General features: G+C 39.5%; 1 protein-coding gene across 1 annotated transcript; it reads left to right on the top strand.

Moving 5' to 3' along the window:
- Nucleotides 1–18,686: 18,686 nt before the first annotated feature.
- LOC145049773 (uncharacterized) lies at nt 18,687–19,124 on the top strand. Its single transcript, XM_078998131.1, has one exon. It carries the CDS (start codon nt 18,687–18,689, stop codon nt 19,122–19,124), a length of 438 nt encoding a protein of 145 aa, XP_078854257.1.
- The last annotated feature ends 787 nt before the right edge of the window (nt 19,125–19,911 follow it).

Here is a 19,911-nt window from a genome sequence, read left to right on the forward strand (position 1 = left end):
CAAAAGCTCATTTCCTTCTTCTTCACTAAGCCACCAATGCACAATTAGCTCCAACAACACTCACACACACTAAGAACAATGTGAGGCTCTCTCTTAGGGTTTCACTCACTGATATGGGGGCTGAGAAATGAGCCTTAGCACCCTTTAAATAGTGCACAAGCCAGATTAGGGTTTTACACCTGGGCCGGGTACGCCCGGCGTAACTCTGGGTACGCCCAGCGTACCTTGGCGACTCCGCGTCCAAATTAAGCGCATGAGTACGCCCAGCGTACTCATTTGGCACATTTTCCTCTAAAGGGCTAAGCTTGACAACAAGAGAAAAGAAGGGGGGTTAAATAGCTGCACCAGAACCTTGGGATATTACAATTCTCCCCCACTAGAACCAGACTTCTCGCTTGAAGTCTCATACTGAAAACAACTCCGAATGTTGCTCCCGCATTTCTGACTCTGTCTCCTGAGTGAGCTCGGACCCCCTCCGATGTTGCCACTGAACCAGAACCAAGGGCACCTCCTTGTTCCTCAAAACCTTGATCCTTCGATCCACAATTGCGATTGGCCTTTTAGTATAATTCAGGCTCGCATCCACCTGAATATCCTCCAGTGGCACCACTGCCGACTCGTCGGCTACAAACTTTCTCAGCTGGGACACATGGAAGGTGTCGTGAATCGGGCTCAACTCCGCAGGTAGCTCCAAACGATATGCTACCCTGCACACCCTCGCGATCACTCTAAACGGACCAATATACCGGGGCCCTAGCTTTCCTCTCTTCCTAAACCGGATCACTCCTTTCCAAGGAGATACCTTCAGGAGCACAAAATCTCCGACCTGAAACTCATGCTCGGACCGACGCCTATCCGCATAACTCCTCTGGCGACTCTGAGCGGTCAACAACCTCTGTCTGACCTGCTGAGTCTACTCTGTCATCTGAAGCACTATCTCTGTACTACCCATTACACGTTGCCCTACCTCTCCCCAGCAAATGGGAGTCCGACACCTCCTCCCATACAACAGCTCAAAAGGTGGCATATCGATGCTCGATTGATGGCTGTTGATATGGGAAAACTCAACCAAGGGTAAATACGTGTCACAACTCCCTCCGAAATCTAATACACATGTCCAAAGTGCGTCCTCTAGTATCAAATTCATTCGCTCGCTCCGGAGTATCCTCAAACACCACCATGATAAGCTCTAGCTCCTTTCTCATATCCCTCTTCGATACTGAGCTCCAGGTCAGCTTTTGACTCCACAACTGAACCTCCAAAGGTCACCCATATCATGATCCAAAATATCTCAATAACTTCCTCCCCGTGACCACTATCCCGGTCCAGTGACACGCAAGTCACGAAATTCTCTTTTCCTTATGCGAAAAAAATACAATCCAACTGAGGATCGACTCAACTCTGACCCCGGGTGTCTGCTGCGCATATCCCCTACGCATCTCGCCGAATCTCTCGACAGAGACGGAGACCCCAGTCTCGCTCCCGGTTCAACCACCATGCTCCAAAAACTCAATACTAGGGCTACTCAAGCCCAAAACTCTTCCGCTTCATACACTGATTGGAGAACACTCCATCATCACACTCTTTTGCCGTCTAGAGAGTACTATGGCTCCCCTCATCATCATGATGGCATGTTAATGACTAGTGAATACTACGGCTCCCCGCTGTATCACAACACCCTCTGACTAGTGAGTACTACGACTCCCCGCAGTATCACAACACCCTCTTACTAGTGAGTACTACGACTCCCCGCAGTATCACAACACCCTCTGACTAGTGAGTACTACGGCTCTCCGTAGTATCACAACACGCTCTGACTAGTGAGTACTATGGCTCCCCACAGTATCACAACTCCCTCTTGACCAGTGAGTACTACGGCTCCCCGCAACATCACAACACCACACTACATCCACTAACTCATGTTCCGCAGACTATCATAGGTAGCTACCCATACTCGCCCCGAATACGCATCACAGACTCTGGCGGCAATCGTCATAACAAAATGCCTACCTTTGCGGAGATCCACTTTCTTAAATAATCCTTCTTGATGCCAATACTCGAAGGGCTCCCGCTAGAACCGTGGATACATGATACACCACCAGTCGTCTCAAACTCAAGATTCTAAGTAACTTCAAAATCGGGACATTATACCCTGGTACCACGGAACACCATTACAGAACATCACAATGTCTTGCCTCAACCATTGATCTCCTACCCCCAGCACCATACAGATACAACAATACATTTCCTCTGAACCCCAATGTGCAACTTCAGTGTATCCAAACACTCAATTGGAATACAAAGAAAGCACTAACACTTCAGAACACGCTGATGATCCTCCAAAACCCTTTTTCCATGCTGCTCAAAATCCAAGCAAGGACACATACCGTCCCAGGAGTTGGCTGCTCGATAATCTTCTATCCTCCCCAAAAAGGCATATACAATCCATACTTCAACCCAGAAGTTCTCAACTGCCCATACCATCATTACGAGCCTTCCACTTGAAACATGCCTGACCACCACCAGATTCCTGACCATTGGGCACCTGTCATGGAGACACCCATCCTTTCTCAGACACATACCACATGCACTATCTCGCCCCTCACCTTTCCTTGATCACCAATGACCATGATCTCATGAATTCGAGCCACATGTTTCTGTGTCCAACCCCTAACCGCTCTTGCACAAATCTCTGGTTCCTTCAAAAATACCCGGTTCTCCGCCACTTAGGGTTCGAACCATCACCAATTGACGCATCAACACTCTACCGCACAGACGGTTTCCTCCAGAAACATCGCACCTACGCTTGGAAGGTGCCACACAACGCCCAATGATCTCGCCACGTAGAGATCAAGAAACCTCAAATACCCTAAATCTCCGAAGAAATCCTCAGGAACTTCTCTTCACGACCGCCTCTATCCATCCGAAGTCTCATACCCTCCCAATACTGAACATCCCAATTATCCAGTACTATCACTAACTCTCAGGCTGAAACAATAAATCATCATACTCCTCATCTTCGACTTCTCAATCCCCGTTCCAACACGTGAATCATCACGAGAATAGAGACTCCACTACCATGCTCAATACCCATCATAGACAGAAGACCCACCGCTCTGATATACTCGATTGGATTACCTGCTGATACCGCTACCACACACCCTACTATACTCAATGTAATGTGATCCTTGACCATCTCAATCCCCACTGACTACCTGCTCATGGTAGATCATTTCCTCGTGGCAGACATGTTGCCTGATACTCTGGTGGAAAACATCAACATCAATGTCAACCCGTAGGGTTTACTCCTAAACTCAAAACTGAAATCTCACGCCTCTCCTACTCCCACAAGAAACATAAATAACACCCAAGAAGTCACAGAAGGTGACATCTCCTCCTTCGGATGATTGCTCACTCAGTCCGCAATCCCTCATAAATGCCTTCTCTACTAATCCCCAAGTCTTGCGACGACATCTGACATCTTACTAAGGTACTCTGAAATGCTCCCGACCTCCCTCTCAAGGGATGCCTCTTCGAACTCAATCATGGCCCTCAGGCCTAAAACCCCATTGCGTCCAAATTCCACCAATCAATCTTGATCGGATACCCGGAGAATCACAAGCATCATTTGCTAAGAACCATGGTACTCAGCCCCTGACGTCTCTTCTCAATCTGCTACAATGCATGGTACACGAACCATAACATCACTCCTCAATCTGCTCTGACGTATGGTACTCGAACCATAACATCACTCCCCAATCTACTCCGATGTATGGTACTCGAACCATAACATCACTCCTCAATCTGCTCTGATGGATGGTACTAGAACCATAACATCACTCCTCAATCTGCTCCGATGTATGGTACTCGAACCATAACATCACTCCTCAATCTGCTACTTAGAACCTTCAGAATACTCCCTGTATCGAGTATGGGTCCTCTGCTTTCGGTAGTACGGGCCCATACTACATGCCACATCTACCCATACTTTCCACACAGACCATTCCAGAGCTCCTAAGTAGCTGCTCAACCTTCTCGTTTGCTAATTCCGCCATGCATGCTCGCTCCTCAGCGAAATGCTCTACTCAGCCAGCGTACTCATCTAGATAAGGTCACTCCCTAAGCTCTTCCTTGGTCCTCCCACTTCTCCGCCATCAGCTGCTGAAGAGCTCCTAATTATACCAGTCATCTACCTCCTGAATATCGTCATATTCATTTGGTAGTTGACTCCCATCATCGAGAGTTCCACAAAGCACGAAGCAATTAGCATTCGGGCATCGAAGAATACATAGAACTCACTCTGGGTGATAACTCCGCTTGCTGTGCTCATTATCAAAAGTACCACCAAACTCTGCAACTCTACCCCTCTCGGGTTCTAACTATTCTTTCGATAAACACCACTACTCTCAACTAGGCGTCTCTCCTAGATTACTCCTCTACTCAAATCCCCTAAAAGGATTTCAACTAAATATTCTCAATAATACTCAAAATCACATCACATATAACAGCAACTCCTAGGCTAAGGCATCACAAATCAGGCCACTCTAGTCCTAAGATATGAAGTACCTGGCCTGTCTCTAGCATGCATAATATCTCATAAACTGCATCATAATATTTCATAACACAAAAGTAAAGGTATTTTGGGAAATCACCGTTTGGGCTCTGGCTGATTGTATACACTACTCTTTCTCGCTTTCTCTTTGAACTCTTATTCACTTTTAGGAAATCATTTCTTTGAAAACTTTTCTTACTCCCTCAGTTTGAGTCCAGATTTACCCGAAGCTGCATCCGAATCCCTCAAACCAAGGCTCTAATACCAACTTGTAACAGCGAAATTTTCAAAACAAAATTTTCATTTAAAATCACTCATCTCTTTAACACTTTTCATAAAAATCCCATTTTTGTTTAAATTACAATACATGTCTATTTTGGTCATTCAATTAATAAACCAAGATCCTCAAAACAAACGCTTCCTCTGGTGTGTACAATCGAGCCGGTGCTATCCCGTGATCCTGAGAAAAGCTGAAACACATAACACAAACACTGTAAGCACGGAGCTTAGTGAGTTCCCCAAAATACCACTCTAATACATATTAGCCACTAGGGGCTGTAATCTCTGTTGACCCTCTGGTCAGTGTGTCTCAGTGCGACCCTCTAGTCCCAAATCTCTATGGGCCCTCTGGCCCTGACTCTATGGACCCAAAGGCCCTAACTCTGACAACTCTGAATCATGCATATCACATAGCACAATAAATCTCAACACATAAATAGCATACAAATTCACTGGCACGTAATTCTAAAAATACCACATATAGCACATATTAGCCACTCGAGGCTACAACTCTGTGGGCCCTTGGGCCCTAACTCTGCGGACCCTCTGGTCCTAGCTCTGTGGACCTTCCGGTCCTAACTCTGATATAAACACAACATAAATCACATAGAAATAATGCAGTGCCACACTTCACATAGATAGCATAAAATATCTCTAACACATAACTTTGTTACCACTCTAGGTAAAGTATAGTGAGAAGACTGACCTCTGGTAACTCAGTAAATATCTGACTCGGTAAACTCTGCTTTAGCCTCCGCCTAATCACATGAAATAAGTACCTTAATTAATATAACTTTCAAAGGCTAGACTATGTTCTCTTATGACACTCTCAGAAGGGTAAAAGACCATTTTACCCCTCTCATAACTCAAAAGTCCCCACTATAGACCATACCCTAAAAGTCAACCAAAAGTCAACTTTCCGGGGTACGCTGCGCGTACCAGATGTGTACGCTGAGCGTATCCTGCTGCCTCTCAGAATCGGGGAATACCACCCAGTACGCGGCGCGTACTGGGATTACGCCCGACGTACTCTCCTGCTTCAGCCCTTTAGCTCTTGAGGTCTTAAACAGTTAAGACCCACGTCCAACTTCTAGATCTGACCACTTCTAAGCCTTTTAATCCATAAAGTTGATGACTTTAAGCCTTTGCATGGTTGAACAAGTCACCAACTCCCATAATATTCCGTTCACTAACTCTAGAAGGCTTATTACTCAAGCATGACCTCATATCAACAACCAAGATGGAAACTTTATGGATCTAAACCACTAATACCACTGAAAAGGGACAGATCTCGGACCATGGAGCACCTTACACTCATAAAGTCTCCACTTTTGGGGTTTTTAGCCCTAGAAATGACACATGCAACAACAAACCAAAAAAGAGAGGAAAGTTTTGAACTTTATACCTCTAAGTGTAGCCCCTTTTACTGTAGATCTCAAATCCAAACTTGCACTTCAAGCTTTAGCCTCCAAAAGCTCCTTTCCTTCTTCTTCACTAAGCCGCCAATGCACAATTAGCTCCAACAACACTCACACACATTAAGAACGATGTGAGGCTCTCTCTTAGGGTTTCACTCACTGATATGGAGGCTGAGAAATGAGCCTTAGCACCCTTTAAATAGTGCACAAGCCAGATTAGGGTTTTGCACCTGGGCCGGGTACGCCTGGCGTAACTCTGGGTACGCCCAGCGTACCTTGGCGACTCCGCGTCCAAATTAAGCGCATGAGTACGCCCAGCATACTCCCGAGTACACCCAGCATACTCATTTGGCACATTTTCCTATAAAGGGCTAAGCTTGACAACAAGAGAAAAGAAGGGGGGTTGAATAGCTGCACCTAAACCTTGGGATGTTACACTTGTGTGCTTCGTTCATGACAACGTGTATATACCCACCAAACTTTAGTGTCCAGATCTGGTTCATTAGATAATGAACTCCATCACCCTTGATTTCTATGTTCTTCTCCATTCCTCTCAGGGATACACCTACCATATTATTAAGTTTTAAGGCTTCCAACTGAGCCTCCTTGATCTGTGTGGACAATTGTGAATGGATAGTCATGGTCAGTGTTTCACTCTGCGACCTAGGTACTCATTTCGACTAAGGGCATCAGCTACTATATTGGCTTTGCCGGGATGATAACGAAATCCACATTCATAGTCGTTGTGTAGCTCAACCCATCGTCATTGTCTCATATTAAGTTCCTTCTGGTCGAATATGTGCTGAAGACTTTTGTGGTAGGTGAAGATGGTGTACTATGTACCGTAAAGGTAGTGCCTCCAGATCTTCAGAGCAAATACTACTGCTCCCAACTCAAGGTCATGAGTGGTGTAGTTGACCCCGTGTGTCTTTAATTGTCTTGAGGCATAGGAAATAACCCTACCTGGCTACATAAGTACATAGCCTAGCCCATGATTAGATGCATCATATAGAGTTTCTCCGCCCTTAATGTTTCTAGAACTTGTCTCAGGTGCTGGCTATGTTCTTTCTTTCTTCATGAGTAGATAAGTAAATCATTTGTGAATACTATCACGAATTTGTCTAGGAAAGGTCGGCACACCCGATTCATTATGTCTATGAACATTGTGGGTGCATTGGTTAATCCTAAGGGCATCGCTACAAACTCATAGTGACCATAACGAGTTCATAATGTTGTATTGGGAACATCATTCTCCTGGACTCGTAGTTGGTGATACCCTAATCTCAGGTCGATCTTTGAAAAGTAGCTCGGTCCTTGGAGTTGTTCGAATAAATCGTCTATCCGTGGTAGAGGGTACCAGTTCTTAATGGTGAGCTTGTTTAGTTCGTGGTAATCTATACACATGCAGAAAGATCCGTCCTTCTTCTTCACGAACAGGACCGGTGCTCCCTAGGGTGAGAAGTTCGGTTTGATGAATCCTTTGCTGAGTAGTTCGTTTAGTTGGCTGGATACTTCTTGCATCTCTGTTGGTGCTAGACGATATGGGGATTTGGCTACAGGGGTAGCTCTGGGAATGAAGTTGATTCGGAACTCGGCTTGGAGTTCAGGAGGAACTCCTGGGAGATCCTTGTGAAAGACGTCAAGAAAATTATAGACTTCGGGAATGCTCTCGAGGTCTTTTACGTCTTGCTTTTCATCTACTACATGTGCTAAGAATACGTGCTACTCACTGCGTATATATCATTGGGCTTTGATGCAAGAGATGATGCGAAGGTTCGTACCAGGTTTGTCGTCGTAAATGAAGAGGGTTTCACCACTTGGCAGATTAAGGCGAACTGCCTTTTCATAACATAGAATTTCAGCATGGTGAGTGCTTAACCAATCTGTGCCGATGATGATGTCGCATCTTTTTATTGAGACTGACATAAGGTCGATTTGAAAAGAATAGTCGTATGGAGTAAGGGTACAACCTATGTATATGTCGCTAGTTCTCTTTGTCTTCCTGTTTTCCATCTCGATGGTGAATGTTTTGTTTAGTGATCGTGGCTTTTGTTTGAGAAGGTGTTTAAATTTGTGTTCACGAAACTCCTTTCCGTACCACTATCAAAGAGTATGCATGCATAATAGTTATCGAGGAGAAATGTACCCGTGAACACCGTGGGATTTACTATTGCTTCCTCCTGCCCTATTGCTAACACTGTTCCCACACCACTGACATTCTTTGCTTTCGGGCAATCTCTCCTGAAGTGCCCAGTTTCACCAAACCCTTAACAAGATTGGCTTACTCCAACACCGGGGACCTGGGTGATTGGCTGTGCTGGTGCCTTACAGAATTGGTCAATGTGCCCCTTCCTGTTGTAGTAATTACAATACATCTCCCAGCAGGGTTCGTTGTGATGGAAATTGCATTTGTTACACTTCGGTAGGTTCCCAACATATTGTTTCGCTAATACTGTACAACGCCCGTAGATCCGAGCTAGTCAATTTAGAGATAATAGGGGTCGAAAACGACTTTTCGACAAAAGATTTTTTAGAATAAATAATCTTAACCAAGTCTTATAATATGTCTCAAGGGTTCCGTACATATAAAGAACGCCAAAATCCAAGTGATAACGAAGAAGTCATGGCCCGTCGAAATTTTACAGCAAAACTGGCACGACACCGGGAGACGTAAATAGTGAATTTTTGATAAAGAAATTTTTAGCTTTATCGATCCAAATAGATGTTGTAGTATATGTTAAACTGAGAAGATACAAAAAAGAACGCCCAAATCTGACTTCGTATGAGGAAGTTATGGATTTTCTAAGATTTGACATAGAAGTGCACGACCTGAAACTCGAATTTTAGTTCGAGCGGTTTTTGGCCTGCGCGACCTACATGAGAATTGAAGATCTCATTAATAGGAACTCAACAGTAAAAAGACAGATGAAAACAGAATCCGTATGTAGAAGTTATGAATTTTACGCGGACATTTAACAGTATAATCTTCTCATACTGTTAAATTTAAGATAGGTCGAGAATTAGTCGACGAAGTCAAAATGAAAGTTGTAGTTCTTATTTTTACCTACGCGTGGATATAAAGAACGTCAAAAATGGAGGTTGTATGTGAATGTTACGGATTTTAGAAGTTGGAAGTGCGTTGTGTGAAAATGGGTGATGTGGCACAATCTTGGTCATTGCTTTTTCCCCAAGTCTTGCCACTAGATGGTGACATGTGGCACCAAGTTCAGCCATTTTCAACCTATAAATAGAACCTTTCTCACCCTCATTTTCTTCACACCTTTCCCATTCTTTCTTCTCTTTACTCTCTCTCTCTCTCTCTAGAACCTCTCTCTAGCCCCGAAACCCCCCCAAAAAGGCTAGGGAACCTCCCTAGCACGAGGCGGAAGCCCCGGAGTGCTCAACGGCTCCGAGAAGAAGAGCTTTTCGGCTCGGGAATGCTGCTCCAAGCAAAGCCCGGTTTTCTATAAAACGCGTTGTAAGTGAGCTACGCCTACGCTATTTTTAATATAGTTTTTATTTAATTATAGTAAAGTTATTAGGAACTTATAATAAGTACTTGGGCTATTATTATGGGTTATATAAGTATTGTTTAACGCTTATATAATAGTAATAATAGCTAGACTATTAATTAGTCTAGACAAATAATAGACTAAACTCTAGTGGTAATAATACTAGGTTTCGTCGAAGGAGATTATTTTTAAGAAGCGAAGCGCTGTCTGAGTTTGGAATCACCACCTTTTCAAGTGACTGCATAGTCCCTTTCATGAACATGATTTTAATACAAGTATCGATTGAAGTATTAAATATATGTTTATGTGCGAATTATTTGCTGTTGCCTGAGATACTTGTTAAAGAACATACCTGATTATATATGCTGATTTAGGATAAAGAGTAAACCTAAATTAATTATGAGGAATATTGGGTAGTGTTTTCTTACGAGGACGAGTGAATTATACTTAGAGAATAAAACCTTAGTATATGTCATTGATCCGGGAGCATGGATTAGACATAGTCATTGTCCCTAGTCCGAAAGTATGGATTAGGCATAATCATTCATCATTAATCCGAGTGTATGGATTAGTCATTCGTCCCTAGTCATAGAGTATGGATTAGGTAAAGTCATTTATTTCTGATCCAAGAGTATGGATTAGGTAAAACGGCTAATCTTAGGTCCGAGAGTATAGATAGTCTCATTGTGAGGATCAACGGGGTGGGGATAAGAGTTGTTTATATATATGGTGAAATTGTATATTTTGTGAGTTTTAAACTATATATATGGTATAACATTATGGGATTGAAATCCCTATATACTCACCAGGTTTCCCAACCTGACCCACTCAGTTTATTTATATCACAGGTGTTGATATGAAGTCACATTACACTGAGAGATTAAGGAAATATAAATTACTAGTGATGATGAATGTAAGTTCTGTTTATGCTTATGTTTCTGTATTGACGATGACATCCCAAATGTTTTAAAATGAATAAAAATACTTTTCTTCAGAAGTGCTTTGATAACGTATTTATCATGTTTTACTAGGAACAAATTCCGCAACATTTTTATTAGAAGAGGTACTCTGATTTTTATAAAGCATAAACAAAATCGGTTTCTTCTGGCCGTGATAATGGGGATGTCACAGTTGGTATCAGAGCATTAGATTAAGCGAACTAGGAATATGGATTTATTTCTAGACTTAAACTTAGAATGCTATGCAATGATTGTGAGGTGTGAGCACTAGCTTATTTTAGGAATTGTGCCTAAAATGCTTTTATGTGCTAAATGCTTGTGCCTGATATGTTGTTATTTGTTCAGATCTATGGTTTATTGCCGACCGAATCTGGAAACCTTATGTGTTTAGGACTCTAAGTGTTTAACTACAATATTAGAACTACCATATAAATGTTTCGGAGTGATAAGGATGATTTAAACGTCAATCCTAAATAAAGATATATATTCACCTTATTCGGTGTATCGATCAAGATGGCAAGGACCCGTAGCGGAAACGTGAATGCAAATGGGAACCGACATCAGCCCCCAGTGATTGAGAAAATACCTATTGTAGTAGCCGCTCCTGAGCCAATCATAATGGCTGGAGTTCAAGCGTTGATCCTAATGATGTTGGATCATCAAATGGAGGAAACAAGGTGTTTACTTCAACAAACTCAAGAGGAACTTACGATGCCTATCGAACAGCCCGAACTGAATGATGGACAGTCAAAGGAAGGTAACTACAGTGAGACCGTTGGTCAAGCCGATGCACCGGTGATTAGAAGGATTAATCAAGAGGACGGAGTCGAGAGGAATGGATGCAAGTACAAAGATTTTCTTACTTGCAAGCCATCGAATTTCACTGGAAAGGAAGATCCGATCGGAGTTATGGATTGGATCTCGGAGATGGAGTTGGCCTTCATGACGTGTGGTTGCAGAGGTAAATTACAGACCACGTTTGCAGTACGGCAGTTCCGAGGAGGTGCTGTTCATTGGTGGAACACACTGGGGAAGACTTGAAGCCCCAATGAGCCCCTGCAACTGACATGGGCAGAGTTTTTGGTGCAATTCAAACGTAAGTGCTGTTCAGCCCAAAAGCTGCTCGAGCTGGAGAACAAATTCCTAACCTTGAAGAAAGGAAGCATGGCCATCGATGAATACACCAACAACTTCACGGACAAGATGGAGTTTGCTTTGCGCCTTGTCCCGGATAAGCTGACAAAAATTGACAAGTACGCAAAGGGACTTCCATGGGAGTATGCAGTACCAGTACGTCAGACATCTACTCTGGAGGCACCTATCTGGGTTGCCAAGTCTGTTGAAGATATGATCAAGGGAAGAGCCGCCAGCAAGATGGAGGTTGGCAAGAAGAGAAAGGTTGAAGGATTCTCAAGGTCCGAAGAGAAGAGAAAATTCTTGAAGTCTAGTTTAAAGAAGTTCGAAGAAGGAACGCAATGGTGTGACAAGTGCAGAAAGAAGGACATTGGGAAATGCTCTAAAGAGATGACCTGCTTTAAATGCAGGAAGACTGGTCATTACGCCAGCAAATGCACAACCAAGAGAGAAGTTTGCTTTAAGTGTGCTGAAGAGGGACACTTCAAGCAAGACTGCCCAAGGAAAGAGGGGGCTACAAAGCCAAATATGCCGCCAAAACCAAAGGCAAGAGCATTTCAGATGACCCTTGAAGAAGCAGAGGGCAACGCGAGGAATCAAGGATTAGGACTTCATATCCGAAGATCGAGTTATGCAGTAGCCATAATATCATATGACGTAGCTTGTTAGAGGCGTAGTCTAGGGTGAACTTGAACACCTATGTAATACTTGGGACGAGTATGAGTAGGTGTGAATGGTAGTAGAGGCCTATACTACTGGAAGCACAGGACTCACGTTTGGATCAGGGAAAGTCACAAGGTTACCAAGAAGCTAGTAATTGATACCATTTTATTCAAATATGTCGTTACTATCGTTTCGGTAATGACTAAGAGGATGATTGTTATTCTGACCCTAGTGGTCATATCGAATTGAGTCTGATTACGATAAGTATGTTATGTGGTTCAGAGCACCAAGTTTGATGTAGCATCTGACTTAAGCCGGAAGATTGAAATAAAAGATAATTAAAGCGATCAGTAGAGGTATCGCGATGGTTGCTTGTAGCTCGAAATGCTGCCTTTTAAGATGTGATTAGAACATGAAGAAATGTATAGTCTATTATGGAAGACTCTAAGATACCTGAGTCTAAGTGTGGGAACATATGATGATAAGTCATTAGAATATGATACATCAGTCCATTTTAATAATAAAATAACTTATCTTAATTCTGTTAAAAAGAAGAAGCAGTCTACATTAAGTATCGAGATTGTTACTTGAAGGTCATAATTTGGAGTCTAACGTGAGATAGGGAGCAAGTGCAAGATCGAGCACCGCCTGCAATCAGGAAGTCTTAGAGTTAGATATTCGTTCGAAGAAACATCAACGTTATAGTTATTACTTACGATGAAGAGATAACGTATGGAGTTATCATGTGAGCCTATTTCGTTGATGATTCCGGGACGTAATCATCCGAAGGGGGAGATAATTGTAACGCCCGTAGATCCGGGCTAGTAAATTTAGAGATAATAGGGGTCGAAAACAAATTTCCTACAAAAGATTATTTAGAATAAATAATCTTAACCAAGTTTTATAATATGTCTCAAGGGTTCCGTACATATAAAGAATGCCGAAATCCGAGTTATAACGAAGAAATTATGGATTAGGTAAAACAGCTAATCTTAGGTCCGAGAGTATAGATAGTCTCGTTGTGAGGATCGACGGGGTGGGATAAGAGTTGTTTATATATATGGTGAAATTGTATATTTTGTGAGTTTTAAACTATATATATATATATATATATATATATATATATATATATATATATATATATATGGTATAACATTGTTGGATTGAAATCCCTATGTACTCACCAGGTTTCCCAACCTGACCTACCCAGTTTATTTATATCACAGGTGTTGATATGAAGTCACATTACACTGAGAGATTAAGGAGATATAAATCACTAGTGAAAATGAATGTAAGTTTTGTTTATGCTTATGTTTCTATATTGACGATGACATCCCAAATGTTTTAAAATGAATAAAAATATTTTTCTTCAGAAGTGCATTGATAACATATTTATCATGTTTTACTGGGAACAAATTTCGCAACATTTTTATTAAAAGAGGTACTATGAGTTTTTTAAAGCATAAACAAAATCGGTTTTTTCTGGCCGTGAACATGGGGATGTCACATACTGGGGTACCAATGGTAGTTGCATCATGAACAGTCACAATCTGTTGTTTCTTGGCAGGTTCTTGTCACAGCTAGCCCTTCTTTTTATTCTAGAACTTTCTCTTTTTATCACCCCCTTTTCCTGGCTCGGGGACGAGGGCCATTACACATTGGCAGACTCCGTGATCTATGAGTCTCTGGGCCATGCATTTGGCGCTATGGAAAGTAGTAGGGTTTGAAGCTAGTACATTCCTTTGGATCTGAGGAGATAGTCCCCAGATATATCTTTTGATCTTCTTAATTTCCGAGGTAACCATACCGAGACATAGAGCTGCTAGATCATTGAATCTAGTAGTATAAGCCACTATGTCGGAACCTGTCATGGTAAGGTTCCAAAGTTATTGCTCCAGCATTTGTACTTCGCCCCTCGGGCAGTACTCTTCCATCATCATTGTTTTTAAGTTCTCCCAACCCATTGAGTTAGCCACTATGAGGGTCAGTGACTTGACATGGCCATTCCACCATGTAAGGGCCCTATGAGAGAAAGTGCAGGCAGTAAACTTCACATTGCTCCCTTTTAGGCATGAGCAAATCTCAAAAATTTGCTTTTGTTTTCTCGAACCATTATGCCAGGGCAATGACTCCCCCGCTTCCATTAAAGGATTTGGGTTTGCAGTTAGTGAAGTCTTTGCATGAACACTCCCGTGGGTGTTCGAGACTTTCTCCGTGGTTAGAGGTGTTAGCACTACTACCCGCTCCAGTAGCCCCACTAGTGTTGATTTGTGTCATAGCGGATGCTACGGCATCTGCTACTGCTGCATGGAAAATAGTGGGGTCATACTATGGAGGTGGTGGATTTGGTGGCACATTGTTTTTGTTCCTGTTGGACTTCTTTGGTGGCATCTTTCTCTATAGTTCTCAAAGAGGAAGTAATGATAAGTCCTCTATAGTGGTCATGAGTCAGGTGATGTTGAATAAGATATATCATAGTTCTAACCGCATCATATCCTAATTGTTATAGTGTTCTATTAAGCGCTTTACAATAACAGTCTACTCAAAAATCGCTATTTCAATTTATGAAATTTATAGCAACACTTCTAATTAATTTGTATAGTGTGACTCATACCTGGTTCCTCTATAATCGCATAGTGTACCCAAATTGTATATAAACCAGACTAAATAGACCTTTGAATAAATGATCCTACTCTAAGTCCACAACCAAACAAGGAACATGAAGTAAAGTGAAATCACAAATTCTATGTCTATAAAATCTTAATTATATAATTGTGACGTATACACTTAGCAATTATAGATATACCAGCAAGGGTCCTTTGTTTTCACGTGGTTGATTCTAGTAAGAAGGCTTTTCTCGACTATTAGTTTATATAACTATCGAGGCCTAAATGTTGTTGTTCTAGTGTTATAGTGCCATAAAAGACTCCTATAGTATTTTAACTTCATGTTTGGTTCTAGAGTTTCTCTTGTATATAAAGTTTGTAAGTTTTAGACTTGTTACAACACCACAGTCAATCCCAAACACATGTTGGTCGTATCTCAAATAAATATAGTTGACCAGACTATATTTACCCCAATATGATCACATAACTATCCATGCTTAAGAGTAGTATCCAACCCATCTTAAATACTTTTATGTAGTTCTTACTGTGATACTGTTTCTAGTATGCATGCATGTATGTATACTTTTATAAAAAAATATTAATATATTTTAAAAGTATAACTCTTGGTCAGAGTGTTTTTATCCCATCGTGTTCATAGTTGTATATCTTACATGGTTTCATATATTTAGTTCACTATAAACAATGTTCTGATACCAATCTGTCACACCCCCAAACCGGAATGACGGAAATGTTCGGGGGGTGGATGACGTCATGTATAGTATCACAACAATTGAATAATATTAATCAAAGCAACAACCATTGTATTGATAATATAAAGTTTACATTGTGTTTGCAACATTTTTTGTATGGACCCAAAAGTATATAGAAAAAACTATTAGACGTGACCCCTTGATGATCCTCGGGTTAGAACCGTGTGAGTAGTCGTATCCTAATAATAATTATACACGATATCGTATTTAAATTAATGAAATATTAATTTAAGTAATAATAATTATAATTTAAAGTGGTAGACAACACCTAATAATTATTATGATACCTTGATTTTCAATAATTGTAATTGAGAATAAATGGTTTTCTTAAAACGGATTTTATAATTAGGAAGACTTAGTTTAAATAAAATGAAAACTTTTGGTTGTGAAAATCGGACGTTACATGAAATTTCAAATCCGCAGTGAAAATTTTTCATCGGACTATAAAAAAAATCAATATTTTAGTATAAATGGTATTTAAAATTTTAAGATTTTTAACATTTATACATTATCTATAGCCATTTATGACAAACAAAGTGTGTAACTAAAGGTCTTTTTTTTTTTTTTTTAATAAAAGAAGTGAATTCATCCAGGCCGACCATTTGGAAAATATACTGATGTCTTGAATTTGATTACTTTACAGTTTACACAATTGATAAAGGTTTATGTCCATTGAAATAAATGAAAAGTTTTTCATAGACATTTTGTTTGTCTTGAGAAATTCTTTTAATTTTTATAAAGATATACTATATTGTTATTAAATAAAAAGATTACATGATTATAACTGACATTTTTACCAAAAAAAAAAAAAAAACATTGGATGGTCTTATCATATGGTACAAGTTAGTTGCATCGAACATGAAATTAAATGTTAATATTCATGTTCAGTTTAATCGGACAGAAAAGCAATAGTAATTGTTTTTACGTTTTTAGACATGTTATTAAAATAGTGTCTGCTTCAATCCCTATATATACATGTTATTTTGTAATCAGTTTATCAAAACATTCACAAAAGCCTATATGACGGTTGTTAAACTTTTTGTTCATGTATTCTTATTGCTTTTAATTTGCACAAGTGAGTATAATAATGTATGTGGTAGAAAGCTTGTTGGCGAGGAGAAGACATCCCTTGGAGTTATGGCCCTGCTGAATGACATCGTTACCGATGGCGACATTGGTACAGATGGAATTACTGACGGAACGAGATCAGCAATATTGTCCATTCAGAAAGTTCTTCAATCAATCTATGGAACTCTTCAAAGACTGAATGCCAGGGATATAGTAACGCCTACAGGAGGGTACATGGGTGATAACCGAGAAAAAACTAATTTTGGAGGAGGAGGTGCTGTTGTTGGTGCTCGTACCACACCTTGAGGTGGAGCTTGAGGCAAATTACTGCAACTTTTAGAATAACAGGGGAGCAACAACTTGTTTACTATATTTATCTATCTATCTAATTAGTTTTAAGTAATTATGATATGACTTTATGTGAAAGATATATGTTCAACATATACCTATTTATGATGTATTGTTCTCCTTTAATCAATAACTAGGTGTGAGACCCATGTATTACATGGGTTTATTTAAAAAAAATTAAATATAAAATTTTAACAATTTGAAAACTTTAAATTATAAGAAAAATAAGAAATTTTTTGAATTATTAAAATTAATGAGACTTTAATGCATTAGATACATTACATATATAAACCATTTTCTAATGAATACCTTACATATATATTACCTTATATATTAAATGTGGATTTTAATTTAATAAAATAAAAAATACAATAAAATGACAAGTGGAAAATAAAAAAATTTAAAATTTCTAGAAAATGCCATATGTCCAAATAAATGAGAAGATGACATGTGGCAAAGTCATTTTCATTTATTAGGATAAGATGAGTTATGAATTAATTTTCATTCATGTATTATGGCATATCATAATTCAACCTACGTACTTAAAAAATATAAAATAGGAAATTGAAACAAGACTTGAAAGCAGCATTTTAGAAATATGCTTAAACAACCAAAAATAAATCATGGGTTCAAGAGTTCGCAATATGCTTTCTAACAATCTCTTACTTTAATTTGTGTAAACATGGAATTAATCATATTTTTAACAACCTTTTACGTTTTTAATTTTTATTTGGCAACATGATTGATTTGAATTATGTATATCTAACAATCTTTTAGCATTTTAGAAAAAGTTATATTTAATTTTTTTTTTTTTTTGATTTGAAGATTTTTATTCGCATGCTTCCTGAAATTTTTTAATACTTTTTGGTCTATTAAAAGTATTTTTGTCACACTGTATGTATGTATGTTCGTCATTTGAAGCTAACTACTTAAATCGTTTACCCAATTAATCTTTTATTGTTCCCTTTAGTTAATTACATTTACGTTTTATTATTTATTATATTTATTATTACTCAAAAAGATCCCAACACACCCAACCCTCCCCACCTGGTTCAACAATGTCTCCGATTGACGATCGTTTACATCCGTATTATCTTCATCACTCAGATAATCATGATTTTGTTTTGGTTTCTCAACCATTCATAGGTGAGAACTATCCTTCTTGGAGTCAAGCTATGTTAATCACATTATCTCTCAAGAATAAACTTCGTTTTATTGATGGATCGGTTCCTAAACCAAATTCTTCTGATTTTGTGATGTATAATGCTTGGATGCGTAACAATAATCGAGTCATATCATGGATTCTTAATTCTGTTTCAAAGGAAACGATTTTAAGGATCGATTTCAACATTGCTTAATTCTGTTTCAAAGGAAACAATGTTCTCAAAATCTGCTTTTGATATTTGGAACAATTTTAAGGATCGATTTCAACAAAGCAATGGCCCTCGTGTTTTCCAGATTCGGAGAGAAATAACGAATCTCACTCAAAATCAAGATCTAGTTGGTGTTTATTTCACCAAACTCAAATCTCTATCAAAAGAATTGTCAAATTATCGGCCTCATTGTTCTTATGGAAAATGCGGTAGTGAAGGTCTCAAGAAGATAGAGGAATACTTCAAAACTGAACATGTGATGAATTTCTTAATGGGATTAAATGATTTGTTTTCTCCAACTAGGGGACAAATATTGTTAATTGATCCATTACTTACTATCAACCATGTTTTCTCACTGGTGGCTCAAGAAGAGAAACAAAAATTGATTTCTAATTATACTCAAAACGATAATTCAATGGCATTTCTTGCTAAATCGAAATAATTGCAAGCAAGTTTCAACTAATGTTACTAGAGATTGTCTATTTTGTTTTAATTGAAAGATTCAAGGGCATACAATTGAGAAGTGTCACAAAACACATGGTTATCCACCTGGATACAAGCCAAAGTGAAAAGTCAATCATATTGTTGTTGCTATTGACCATGGTGAAAGTCAAACTAATCAGTCCTTAAACGATATGTTTCAAGGATCCACTCCAGCTCAATGCCAACACTTGATGTCTGCTCTTTCAAGTCACATGATATCTGTTAATCCAAATAAGGAGACTACTACGTGTAAATTCTTTTCTTTATTTGTTCATAATGGTAATCACTCTCAAGTTTGGGTTGTAGATTCTAGTTCTACTCAACATATATGTCATAATCTTGAAATGTTCTTCAACAAACGAAAGGTCAACAATTATACTGTGACTGATGAGTTATAAAATAACTCTTTGATTGATTAGATCTTTGTAACAGGTAAGTGATGAACGTAAAGATAGTAAAAACAAAACACAAGTATGAATCAGAATGTGTCGAAAGATTAGATTACTCGATCCTCAGCAGAGCTCGACTAAGAACTTCCACTGTAGAGGATTCTAGGGTTACAAAATAAGAACGATGAATATTCTGAACAATACTTCTCTAATCGTTACTAATCATGTTATTCTAGGATGCATGCAAGCATCTATTTATACTAAACCCTACAAAACTCACGGATGGACAGGCCCATACAAGAGATATATATTGGACTAGCTAACGAGCCCAATAGACGCAACACTATACTGGACCTA

The sequence above is a fragment of the Lactuca serriola genome, chromosome 5 (genome assembly GCF_051521515.1).
Source record: "Lactuca serriola cultivar US96UC23 chromosome 5, Lser_US96UC23_V15, whole genome shotgun sequence".
NCBI classification, from domain to species: Eukaryota; Viridiplantae; Streptophyta; class Magnoliopsida; order Asterales; family Asteraceae; genus Lactuca; species Lactuca serriola.